The sequence below is a fragment of the Ovis aries genome, chromosome 25, assembly GCF_016772045.2.
Source record: "Ovis aries strain OAR_USU_Benz2616 breed Rambouillet chromosome 25, ARS-UI_Ramb_v3.0, whole genome shotgun sequence".
Taxonomy (NCBI): Eukaryota; Metazoa; Chordata; class Mammalia; order Artiodactyla; family Bovidae; genus Ovis; species Ovis aries.
The window spans coordinates 43,466,272-43,478,746 of record NC_056078.1 but is presented as its reverse complement, the minus strand read 5'-3'; the positions used below and the strand labels follow the sequence as shown (position 1 = coordinate 43,478,746).

The 12,475-nt window shown below is 57.9% G+C and overlaps 2 protein-coding genes across 5 annotated transcripts in view; one reads left to right on the top strand and one right to left on the bottom strand.

The window, feature by feature from the left end:
- RASSF4 (Ras association domain family member 4) overlaps positions 1-12,475 on the top strand; it is a 34,554-nt gene that overhangs the window by 13,557 nt on the left and 8,522 nt on the right. For all 4 annotated transcript variants that reach the window (XM_027962354.2, XM_004021571.4, XM_027962353.2 and 1 more), the window contains exons 4-6: positions 8,744-8,877; positions 10,261-10,352; positions 11,269-11,426. In XM_027962354.2, the coding sequence (XP_027818155.2) occupies positions 8,744-8,877; positions 10,261-10,352; positions 11,269-11,426 (384 nt within the window). The remainder of the gene's footprint in view (positions 1-8,743; positions 8,878-10,260; positions 10,353-11,268; positions 11,427-12,475) is intronic.
- DEPP1 (DEPP autophagy regulator 1) lies at positions 4,656-6,100 on the bottom strand. The gene is made up of 2 exons (XM_012105581.4): positions 5,920-6,100; positions 4,656-5,348 (listed from the first exon to the last, which is right to left on the bottom strand). Exon 2 carries the CDS (start codon positions 5,312-5,314, stop codon positions 4,688-4,690), a length of 627 nt encoding a protein of 208 aa, XP_011960971.1. The 5' UTR covers positions 5,315-5,348; positions 5,920-6,100; the 3' UTR covers positions 4,656-4,687.

Here is a 12,475-nt window from a genome sequence, read left to right as displayed (position 1 = left end):
GGAGGGCTCCCCAAGTGATGCTCACAGGGCCGGGCAGGTCCAAACATGAAAGGCAGGGTGGCCATGGGGGAGAGGACGTCGGCCCACTGGCAGGCCGCCGCTGCCTGTCAGACCCCCGCTGCCTGTCCGACCCAGCCAGGGTGGCCGCGTGGCGTTCTGGGATTGGGGCACCCAAACCCTTCCTGATTTTTCTAAAGAAGCTAGATATCCAGAATTTCATGTGGAATTTCCAAACCTCGAAACACTGTGTGAGCTAAACAAAGCACGCATGTAAGCCGCACACAGCCCACGGGCACCAGCTGAACTCCAGGGAGTGACCAGCACGGCCAAGGCTCAGGGAGCCGCTCACCAGGCAGGTTAAGTAGAGGCGGTCTTACCACCATCCAGAACTTTCGGCTCTTTCACAGGGGAGCCCTGGTCGGGATATTGGGACATTTGAAAAAGCCGAATGGGAAGTCTTATCGTGATCATGATTAAGCTTTATTTTGGGAGTTACCATGGTTGAGATCCCCTAGACAAGGAAATGGCAACCCACTCCAATATTCATGCCTGAAAAATGCCATGGACAGAGGAGCTACACGGCGGGCCAAAGTCCATACAGTCACAAAGAGTGGGACATGACAGAGAGACTGAACACAGGGTTGAGATCAGGTTGGCTCTTGGACCTTCTGCAGCCCATCCATGTCTGAGAAGGGCCAGCAGACTCTTCCCACCCTCCTTTGTTCAGACCTGCTAAATCAGAAATGCTTTCACCCTCCCAGCTATTTTGACAAGTCCTCCAGGGAATTCTGGTGATGGCCAAGTTTGAGAACAGCTAATCTAAGAGCTTGATCTTGGCACTTGGGATTCCCCAGAACATTCCCCTCTGTAGGAACAGCTGAGTGGGACTGGGAAGCCCCAACCCTGTTTGTGTGATGGGACAGTATCCGTGGAGGATTAGAGGACCCTGCATCAGGAAGAGAAGCTCCTGACGTTCCCCAGAGGCAGGAAGTTAACATCCCACAGGCAGAGATTTTTCATTTTTCTAACCCTAAAGTGGGTGGCGAAGGGGTGGGGTGGGGGGTCTGCCTTGATCTCCTTGAGCTGGGAAGTACTTTTCATGAAACTTCTGCAGCTTTAACCATCCAGGTGTGCAAGCCTGAGGGAGTGTATGTCTTTGGAGGTGACTGCCACCATGAAGACAGGTCATTGGCTTGGGAGGCAGGGAGTTCTAACACTGAAATGCCTGACTGGTTCCTGGAGCACCACGTCTCAGAGTGAGACGTGTCGGGGCCAGTGTCGGCCTCTGCAGTTCCTCAGATCGCTCACCTGGGACCTTCTGGGCCTCAGGGACTCGCTGACCTCAGAACTTGCTACAGGGCCGCCTGAGACTGGCCTCTCCTGGCCCTGCAGGCCCCAAGGGCAGGACAGACAGGAGGAGCTTGGCCTCAACTCTATTCGTTGTAGTCCTAGAGCTTGATGAGTGAGGGGGGGCCGTTTTTCAGCAAAGAAACCGGGACTCTCTGGTCCACGATGACACTGAAGTAACAGAGACGCTGGTGGCTCCAAGGCCTGAGCAGAGGAGTGTGAAATGCAGTGTAGCACGGTCAGCATTACGCTCTGGAGACCTTTGGAGGTCTCTGTTGAGGATGACTCACCAGATCTTAGCGACTCAGAGGGCTGTTCGCTACCTTTGATCCCCAGGCTCACCCCCAAGCTAAGCACGGGGTGCTCAGCACCGGGTACCTCCCCACCCTGTTGTCACCAGGCGTGCCATGGAGCAGCCTCGGCCTGGCTGCTACAGTTGGGCACCTTCTCTTCCGCTGTCTCATCTGCGGTCCCTTGAACTTAGAGAGATGAAATGTGTCGATGGGCAGGGGCCGCACCTGGAGCAAGCGTTTCCCCGTGAACTTTCCCCCAGCTTCTAAAGGGCTAGGAGCAAAGGATCCCCAGCTCAGTAGGCTGAAGCACTAGCTTCCTTCATTGAAAACCTCGCCTTTAGGATAGGATAATTCTGCTTGTTTTACAATGAAAAGTGTGAATGCTAAGTCGCTTCAGTCGTGTCCGACTCTGTGCAACCCCATAGACGGCAGCCCCCAGGCTCCCCCGTCCCTGGGATTCTCCAGGCAAGAATACTGGAGTGGGTTGCCATTTCCTTCTCCAATGCATGAAAGTGAAAAGTGAAAGTGAAGTTGCTCAGTCGTGTTGACTCTTAGCGACCCCATGGACTGCAGCCCACCAGGCTCCTCTGTCCATGGGATTTTCCAGGCAAGAGTACTGGAGTGGGGTGCCATTGCCTTCTCCGAAAGTGTGAATATCCAGGAGCAATCTGAACCTTTTGGAAAAATAGCAAAGCATTTTAACCAGGCTGGTTGGTGCCTATAGAGAATAATGGGCCACCAGGAAGTGCCAGTGGGCAACTATATCACTGCTGACATTATGAGCTAGAGGCCTTAGGGCCCTGGGGTCGCTGGGTGTGGTGTGCGGCCAGCTTCCAAAGCCAGCCTCCCGCTTTGCCCGCGCTCAGCTCTAAATGGACGCAGAGCTCCCCCTGGTGGCCTGAGCGCACATCACACCCAGTGTAGGACCCCGGCCCCTGAGCCACTGCGTCCTGCTTAAGGGAAGGACCTTCCTCCACCAGGGATCCCTCTTACAGTGATCCGCCTTCCTCTAAGGCCTGAAGGCAGGAGTGACAGGGGCTGACAGGCCACTAGGCCCGTGTCCCCTGGGAGTTGCTGAGTGCTTCCCAGTCTGCCTCTCCAGGTGGGAGGGGCATTGGGCCCCTACCTGTGTCAGTGCTGGGTGGGGGAAGAATGGGACTGCTCACTAGGGCCTCAGCACGAGCACTTTCTGTTAGGCTGTTCTGTCCTCAGGAGCTTGGGACGCTGCTGGGGGCCACTTCCCCCAGGCCTTTTCTGTTTTCTTTTTAGGGGGTACCTTCTGAAGGTGCCATCAGCTTTTTTTACATCCAGGAAATAGACAGAGAAGTCCAGAGCCCAGGCCTCTCCTTGGCCCTGTCTGATCTCCCGAAATGCGGCAGTGTGATTTCTGAGCTTGCGGGATTCGCAGCGTCATCCTAGGTTCCGCGGCTTCGCTGTAAGGCTGGCCCAGCGAGCCCAGCACATCCCATCACCAGCCACACACCCACCCAGTAGGTCAGCCCTCCTCATCACCTCCTAAGGATGTTCCAGCCAATGCCTGTTCCACACATATTTGCTGCAGAAGGTCAGGGACCCAGAGGTTTGAGCCCACCAGACGCACAGCAGTAGTGACTGCTGGGAATTTGTATATAGTGTTCGTAATTGCACCTCTGAGCTCACTTGTACTGTTTCCCCAGTCACTGTAGAATGTGAAGGATGGGCCTTGCTGTCCCCATTTTACAGATCAGGAAACTAACCACTAGTCAGGAACGTTTTCTTTTAAAACTTAAAATTACTATCATTCTAATAATTTTTTTTAACGTATGGTTTACATTCTGCCTCCTCAGAGAACACACGTTGACGAGGACTGATACGCACTGTAAACGTCCAGAGTGATTGTTGTAAATATTTTACAGTTGAAGGAAAGAAAGGCAAACGCGAGGAAGGGAGGGAAGGGTGGGTGGAGGCGGGAGGGGGGGTAATTTGCTAGTCCACAGAGCCAGGAGGTGGGGGAAACCGAAGCAGGCCTTGCGCCCCGTGACCCCAGCTCTATCCTTTGCTCCTTTGTCCTTCCCACCCTGATGAGGGCAGCCAGCACTGGCCTGGCCCAAGATAACCCAGCAGCAGGCCTCAGGCCTGCGTCTTCTGATTGCTCCCATGACCCCCTCCTCCCTGAGGAAGGCAGTCTGCCCCATCCCCCTTCCTCATCCTCACCCCCTTGCTTGCCAGACGCCTCTGGGAACTGAGGTTTGCCAGGCTGTGGGGACCCAGGGCTGGGGATGGGGGCACCCATGGACATGTGGAATGAGGCTGTGGTCCCTGGACCCTGCCGTTCACCCCACGGATGAGAGGCCCCGGGTGAGGCGGTTGGGGGTGGGAACGAGTGGAGACAGAGCCGTGTGGTCTGGTGTGCGGTGCCCTGCAGGCCAGCCGGGGCAGGTTTTGTCTCGGCCGTCAGCGTGGGGAACGCTCCTGGGGCCACAGCAGGACTTCTGCGGTGGGGCCCCTGAGCCTCCCTGGGAAGCCCCAGGGACCGACCCCCTGAAGCACAGCAGCTGCGTTTGCTGAGCCCCTCTGTTTGCTCATGGGCCCCCGGGGGGACTTGGGAGTGCCCAGGGCCAGGCCGTGACACCGCTGAGGGCTAAGGCTTTCTTTCTCCTCCCCCCTAACCTTCCTTGTTTCCCCACGTGTGAGGCCACCAGAGGCAGCAGCTGCTCCACGTGTGGCTCGTAACCTGCGGCCCCAGATGTGTGCGGGTCTTAGCACAACCTAGGAGGCAGGCCTCATTAATCACAGCTTACCTGGGAGAAAACTGAGGCACAGACATGTTAAATAACTTGCCGAAGGTGATAAGCCAGTTAGGAGAGCCACAGGTGGGATAGGCTGTTATTCAAAGAAGGGGGCTCACTAGGACTTGCCAAAGCAGAGAGCCCCTGCAGAGAGGTGGTTCCCTCCCAGAGACCTGCCAGGGCAGTCCCCACCTGGGTCGGGGGTGGTGGATAGGAAGGCGAGGTGTGGAGGAGACACAGACCTGTGTGCTATTTACAGAAGTCTTTACTGGGGAGGTCTCAGAGTTCATGGATCACCGGGAGGTGCAAATAGAGAGTTCTGAGGATGCTGCTGTTGCGAGGGCTTGCGGGGGAGCCCGCATCCTGTCCAGGTTGCCCAGAAGCCTGGGAGCACTGGTGCCAGTCCCTCGACGTTCTCTGCAGAGAGTGCCCTGGAGCCTTGGCATCACTCAGCCTCCCTCTGGGGGTCCCTGGTGCCTTGCCACTGTCCATCTGTCTGCGAGAAGCCCAGGGATCAGCGGAGGGTCCAGTCCTCCGTGGTACATCCCTTCTACTTGGCTGCTTCTCCTGAGACTCCCCAAAGAGCCAGTCCAGGGGATCCACAGGGCCAGTCCTGGGCAGGGAGGGCTGCTGGCCAGTGAAGCGAGTGGTGATGTCCTGCAGAGACCCAGCGGGGCAGCTCTTCACACAGGAACGGGCTGGCCGGTGGGGTTTGCTGGTTCGCACCCTGGCTGCAGTTTCATCCAGCACGGAGGTGGGCTGTGCCAGCTGACAAATGGACCTCACGTAGTCCTCCAGGCTGGGGGAGGCGGGGGGCTCCTCTCCAGCCCCTCCGGGTAGCATCTCCTCTGAGGTCTCCCGAATCGTGGGCAGGAGAGCCACAGAAAGCAAAAGCCGGGACCTCATGGCTGCCGGTGACAGGGAGGCAGCAACCTGTGGGCTGAGAGAGGACCTGGGGTGAGGGACTGCGGCCACCCTGACACCCTTCCACGTCCCCTTCCCCATCTGAGGTCACCTGGGTGAGTCAGAAGCTCGAGAGCAGTTTAAAGTCTGCAGCTCCAAGACCAGGCTCGAACTCCTGGGCTCTTAATGCTGACATCCCTAAGACTCTATCGTTACTGTGGTTCAAGAACCTGTGCAAATCAGAGCCCCGCTTCATGGGGCTGGAGTCTGAGGAAACCTGGGTTTAAAGCCAAACCTGGGTTTAAAAACCGAACAGCCGTTCCTGACCCAGGGTTCTTTGGCAAAGTCACCTCTCCAAGCCTCCACTTCTCGGTAAAACAGGGTTGTGAAAACACCTCTCAAGGGTGCTGGGAAAACACGGAACATCTCCCTCCGGGGAAACGCCTCTGAATACAAAGCCCCTCAGCAGCTGCTGTTATCGCTGTTAGCTGCATCCTGGGCGCGAACCCGCAATGAGGCAGGGCACGTCCCAGGCTAAGAGCTGCCCTCAAACATCCCCAATGCGATTTTGTTTTACCTCTAACCAGAGAGCAGTGGCCCTCCCTTACCTGTAGCTGGCAGGGGAGATGGATGAGCAACGAAGCCCTCAGGAAGCACCCAGGAAACTCAGGGCCAAGGGCCCAGGGTCGAGGAGCTGGAGCCGGTGTCCAGAGCCAGATTGCTGCAAGGGGGACAAGGAGGACGACGCACCAGGGCTCTGCCCAGAGTGAGAGCCTCCCTGAGCTGTCTGGCAAGCCTCGGGGCCTGGCCGCTGCTTTTATACCTTTCCACCGGCAATCAATTACTGTCACACAGGGCCAAAAATAGCAGTGCTCAGGAAGGCTCTCAGAGGAAAACAGCTTGGCGGGCGGAGTCTGGCCCAGCTGCCAGCTCGGAGCAAGTGTTTGCACCGTGGGAGGTTCTGGGAATGTTTACTCCGCAGGGCAGGGGTGGGGTAGCCACAGCTCCTGGCCGTCTCAGAGCACTGGCAGGGCCAGGGGCCTCCACTGGACCTCCACAGCGGCCCTAGGCTCTGCCATCTCTGCCTAGAAGCATTCTTTGGTACGTCTTACACCAGCACCCCGACACCCCAGTCACTCTGGCCCAGTGCTGCTCTGACTGAGCCCCGGGCCTGCGTCTGCAGGGGCCCTGTCAGACACAGCGATGCGGAACTCAGCCTGGAGATGGCTGAGGTCGGGCTTCCTTGGGCTTGCTGAGCCTTGAGCTATGCTCAGCTTCCTCTGGCACCAGGGGCAGCCTGCAGGGTCCTGGTCTTGCTGCTTCACAGATGAGGAGCTGTCAGATGAGGACGGGCTTGTGTATTTGTTCCTGGCTATCTAACCAGTACACCTCTGCACCAGCAACTACTCTAGGTGCAGAGAGCATAGCAATGAGCGAGTTGTTATGTCCTTCACCCAAAGTGCGGTTCAGGTCTTGGCTTTCAGACTTGGCTTCAGACACCACTGTCAGATGCTGACAGATTGCTGGAGAGAGCCTCCGCTCCACCAGGGACAGCTCATGTCCACTTGCAGACACGTTTATCCATAGATAACCCGCCCCACGGCGGACTCTGGGTGGAGGAACATGAAAAAAACCATAGCCGCAGACCAGCTGATGCTCTGGGGCAAAGCTGGGGCGGGGTCCGTGAGGCTGGACATGCTGAGACCAGGCCTTCAAAGACGGTTCTGGGGACCCCACTGTGAAGAAAGATGCGGGGGCTTGGTCTGGGGAAGCGAGGGGCTGGGGCAGAGCTGCTGCCTGAGGTCAGGGCTGAGCCATGCTGGGGACCAGCTGCCTCATGTGACTCACGTCTGGTGTCCCTGCAAAGACACCAGGGGGGCCCCGGGTCTGAGCTCCCCTTCCCTGGATGGAGGGGACGCCCTCTCGGCCTGCAGCTTTCTCTGATCTTATCAGAGGAAACCCGCAGCAGAGAAGAGGGACCGTCTTCACCACCCACTCTGGGTTTTCTCGCCACCCTCCCAGGGCCGCTGACCCACTGAGCCCGTCCAGCCTCTCCTCCACAGGGGTGGTTGGTCGCCGCCTCATGCCTGTGCAGCCTCAGTGGTCGTCAGGGGCTCTGGGTGTTCCTGTTGTTGTTGTTGCTCGTTTTCTTCTTTAGCAAATGGTACAAGGCCATTCCAGAAAGCTGTGTGTGTTTTTGATAACCTTGAACAGAAGAGAACTATTTTCTTTGTGCATGGCAGGGTGTTTTTAAACTATTACTAACTAACCATGAAATCGATACTGCAAGACACCCCTGTAAGTGTTGCCAGGAATATGAAACTCCCACAGTCTCTCTGTTCTCACAGTTTTCAGTGCCAGCAAGGAGAAAGAAACGGCGCTGATGAATCTATTACAGAATGGTGCTTGAGAGAGTGCTGGGAGAATGATGTTTAAGTTCATTGCCAAAAGACCAGTATCAGAGCAGACTAGGAGCAGGTAGCTGGGGAGACCTGACTCGGCTGAAGGGTGAGGCTGAGAAGGTTTCTGGCAGGTGCTCTGAGGGTGCAGACAAGGCAGCCTGGCCAGGAGCGCGTGTGGGCTTGATCAGCTTGGCACAGGGGAGTTGGAGGTGGTTGTGTGCAGACAGAAGCCTGAAATAGGTCAAGAAACAGAATCGAGGACCCGAGGGGAGCAAGTAGGAGCCGGCTGCGAGTGCTTCTGGAGGACTCTGTTGATTAGGACCTCAGGCTTTGGCAGCAGATGAGTGGCTGTGCCACCTGCAGACCTTGGAGAATTAGGGCTGGTCAGGGACTCAGGCTGGGAGCTGTTGTTGGTACCCTGAGTGTGTGTGCCACTAGTGGGGCGCGGGACTGGCCATACCCCAGGTGGTGAGGAAGGCAAGACTGGCCTTGAGGGAAGAGGCCAGCTTGGAAATCGGGGGTGGGAACCATGCTGGTCCTGCTCAGCTCTAGTGGGCATGGGATCCAGTGCCCTTGGCACGTTCCCAGCAGGACCAGGTGACCGTGGCCCCCCCGAGCAGGCGCAGCGCTGGGCGGAGAGCTGGCCTGTGTTGCACCGGTGTCTGCACAGCTGTGCTTCCCTGGGGCGTGTTTCCTTGTGGCTGTGTGGACGTGCCTGCCGGACAGCAGCTGCGTTCCTGTGGGACACCTGACTCAGCGCCTTGTCCCGGCCCCTGCGCCCGAGCGGTGGGAGGGCACGCCTCAGGCTTCCTCTCCAGCCCGGGCCTCGTGCCTTAGAGCACAGAGAAATTCACAGGCCTTCCCCTAGAGGAAGACGGGACCCTCGGGATGAGAGGCTGCATCTGGGGGCCTGAGTGCACAGGGGGGTCCCGTGAGCGGGGGCTGACTTCTGAGTGGGCTGTGAGGGTGGTCAGTGACCCCTGAGTGCGGCTGCTCTGAGAGGAGGGGCTGAGCGTGTGGGTCCCCACAGGAGGAAGGAGCTCTGGTCATCGAGGGGCTCCTCACCATTTCCTGGGGACTGAAGCGGCCCATCCGGCTCCAGATGCAGGATGACAGGGAGCGCGTGCACCTCTCCTGGACACCCGGACAGTCCAGCTGCCATCTGTGAGTGCCCGCTGGGTGGGGCGGGCCCAGGTGGTCTCCATGACAACCTAAAAGTACTGCTTGGAGTGTGCGGGGCCAGGAGGTTGATCTCTGTCTCTGCATGAAAGGCCCGTTTCTGTTTGGGGCGGGAGGTGGGAAGGTAACCCACCCTCAACCCGGTCACTCCTGTCACCCCTTGACTGCCTCAGCCCAGGACCTCAGCTGCCAACCTGAAGCCTCACCCCAAAGTGGTTCTTCTCCATGACAACCAAGTCACCCCCCTTCCTGGAGAGCGACCCAGGGTGCCCTCACCTCCACTTGCGCTTCTCAGACATTCCTTGTCTGTAAGAGAAAGAGGCCTCTCAAAGCCGTCTGCAAGCCAAGCCTCTCAGCACCTCCTGTTCTGCCCCAAAACACACAGGTTTAGCCTCCAACGGCTCTGCTTTTATTTCAATATCAGAGTTTATTTTTACAAATTTATCAGAATTTATTTATATCAGATTTATCTGAATATATTAAGAACGTTTTGATCAGGATAAAATGGTTTTCTACCTGTCTTAACAGACGTTTGCCTCTTCCCACTTCACACCCAAAGATGGGCAGTAAGCTGCTGAGTTTTGCTTGCTTCCACACGTCATAAATCCTTCTAAGAGTCAGAAATTCAAAACACGTTCCCTTCGAAATTCAAGTAAAGTCGCTGCTCTCATCGCCCTTTGCACGCCGGTGCCCCGGTGCATCCCCAGATGTCCCTGGTCACTCGTAGTGGACCTGGGGCCTCAGAGCCTCAGGTTAGGGTGGGCTCCTTACGAAGGAGGTGAAAGCGGTCACGCGAGCAGCCCCAGACAGGGCCCCGCGGAGGCCCCTCAGTGCTGGCTTGGCTTCTCTGTCCGTTTCCCCCAGGCTCCCCTCCGGGTGTGGCCACCCCCCATCACGCCATCCCTCCTCCAGGCCAGTGCTGGCTGCCCTGGCTTGGAGTCCGCCTTTCTCGAGGCCTGGCGGTTAGCCGCCTCCAGGATGCTGCTGCCCTGCTCTCCGGGCCAGATGGCAGCCCAGAGGGGCCAGAAGGCACCCAGAGTGCCCACTCGGCACGCGGCCGCAGAAGCCGACCGCCTCGGCCTGGCGCCCAGCTCGGGTCTGTGTGTGTCCATCTGTCCGTTCCCCAGGGCCTAGAACAGGCCACTCAGGTCTGCAGGGCAGACTCCCTCTCCTTCCAGCAGACACGGGCAATCTATTGCTTTTCTTTCTATCTTTTACGTTGACCATGTGTGAAATCCCGGCCTCAGCTCGGCCTGCCCTGCCTCCAGCCTGTGTCTGGCCCGCAGAGGCAGCCGGCCTCCTTCTCTTTGATCTGAACCACCTTTCTCTGCCAGCAACCCTCTCAGCACCATGCCTGTCTCTTTTCAGGAAGGAGCCACCTGTTCAAGATGGCAGAGTCACTGCCCAGGAACCCAGCGCTCAGGCTGGGCCCCAGGAGGAGAGCTCCAGAGGCAGATCAGGTCGGTGGGGCCTCGAGCAGCCCAGGGCCCAGTCCCACGCATCTGGGGTGGTGGGGGGGCTGGCTCATGACCGCCATCTCTGGAGATCAGCTTTGTGGAGTAGCAAAGAGTGGCTTCGTTTGCCTTCAAGAGTGTGTGTGCTAAGCTGTTTTGGTCGTGTTAGACTCTTTGTGACCCCATGAACTGTAGCCCACCAGGCTCCTCTGTCCATGGAATTCTCCAGGCAAGAATAATGGAGGGGGTTGCCATGCCCTTCTCCAGGGGGTCTTTCTGACCCAGGGCTGAAACCCACATCTGTAATTCCTGCACGGCAGACAGATTCTTTACCAGTGAGCCACCAAGGAAGCCCAGCCCCCTGCTCAATCTCTCCTCAGCCCAAGGCGTTCTTACTGACTCCTCTCCCAAGGACAGGGAAGCGGAGGCTTCCAGAGGTGATGCGGTTGTCTGCATCCCTGCAACGGGCTGCCTTCTGAAAAGGAGGACATCTGCAGAGAACACGGCTCTCCCCTGGCCCTGCGGGCCTCTGGGGCCTCTTCCCCAGCCGCCAGGATCCGTGCCTGGGAGTCTGTCCTCTCTGCACCTCCTCCTGGACTCAGTGAAGGGCTTGCCCAGAGGACAGGGCTAGGGCTGTCAAAGTCCTGCTCTGGGTCCCTGGAGCTGGAGGCCCAGAGGCTATGGCCGTGTGGCATGGTGACACAGGTTATCCTGTCTGGGGGTCACCTTTCCTGTCTGCAGAATGGCTATCACACTGGCTGGACCCCAGCCTCCATCACAGGGACAGTGCTCACACTGCCGTCTCCTGCAGCCCAGTGTGCCAGGGAGCCAGCTTCACACATGGCACCGCCACAGAGGCCGCTCTGTCACCGCTGCAGGCCCCTGTCCTGAGCCTGACCCCCTCGTCCATTTCTCGCCACAGAGCCAGCGGAGGAGGATGAGGAGACCCCCCAGCTGATGCGGACCAAGAGCGACGCAGCCTGTGTGATCCAGAGGCGGCCCAGGAGCCGAGCGCCCGGTGAGGCCCAGAGGATCCGGCGGCACCGCTTCTCCATCAACGGGCACTTTTACAACCACAAGGTGACGGCCCAGCCTGGCCTCTCCCCTGGGCCCTGAAGCTGAGGCTTAGAGAGCCAGCCCCAAGCACCATGCAGTCAGTGGGCCTTGTGCAGTGGGGGGCCCTCGGTGGTCACGCCTGAATTCACCCTCAGCAAAACCCTGGTAGGCTTCCCAGGTGGTGCCAGTGCAGAAGACGTAAGAGATGCAGGCTGGATCCCTGGAGGAGAGCGTGGCAGCCCAGCCCCGTATTCTTGCCTGGGAAATCCCACGGACAGAGAAGCTTGGGGGGCTACAGTCCAAGGGGTCGCAAAGAGTCAGACTCAACGGAAGCGACCTAGCCCACGTGCACAGCCCTGGTATGCAGGCGAGGCGGCGCCTGTGTCCTGATGGGGAAACAGGCTCAGGAGGACAATTGTCTTGCCCCAAATAACATCTCACTTCATGACCACAAAGCCTGTCTTTTTCCCATCACACGCTCAGTTCATCCTCACAAACTGCATGAATATCTGGAGGACAACGCTAAATTTGTCTTCAACAGGGCACTTTTCTGTCAGGTTCCCACCCAAGGTCGGTTCATTGTTTCAGGGGAATGCCGTGTCCCTACTGTTATTGTCGCTTGGTAGATTAAGCCAGCTGGGTCGCGGTGTGCCCCAGAGCATGTGTGAAGGGTCCCAGAGAACTCACACAGCTCCTGATTCCCAGCACTTGGCCTTTTGTCCTAGCCTTTTGTCCAAGTATGTATTGTACTGACCTCAGGAAAAAAAGATCTCCTTCCCCTGATGACATCATTCCACAAACAAACCCAGCTGTAAAAAGGAGAAGTGGATTGTTGCTATAAATGGCGCGCATGGCAGTGTGGGTGAGGCCCTGAATGGGGCGTCCTGCCCTGGAGCACATCCCGCAGCGCTGGGAAGCTGGAAGCCAGGGCTTCCCGGCTCAGCAGCTGCCCTTCCTGATAGGTGGTGGGTGACTCATGGGATGGGGGAGCTGGGCGAAGGGAGGCCTTGGGTCAGATCTGAAGCACAGTCACACAGGGAAGGTCTGCTCGGAGCCATTCAAGCCACTCTTGC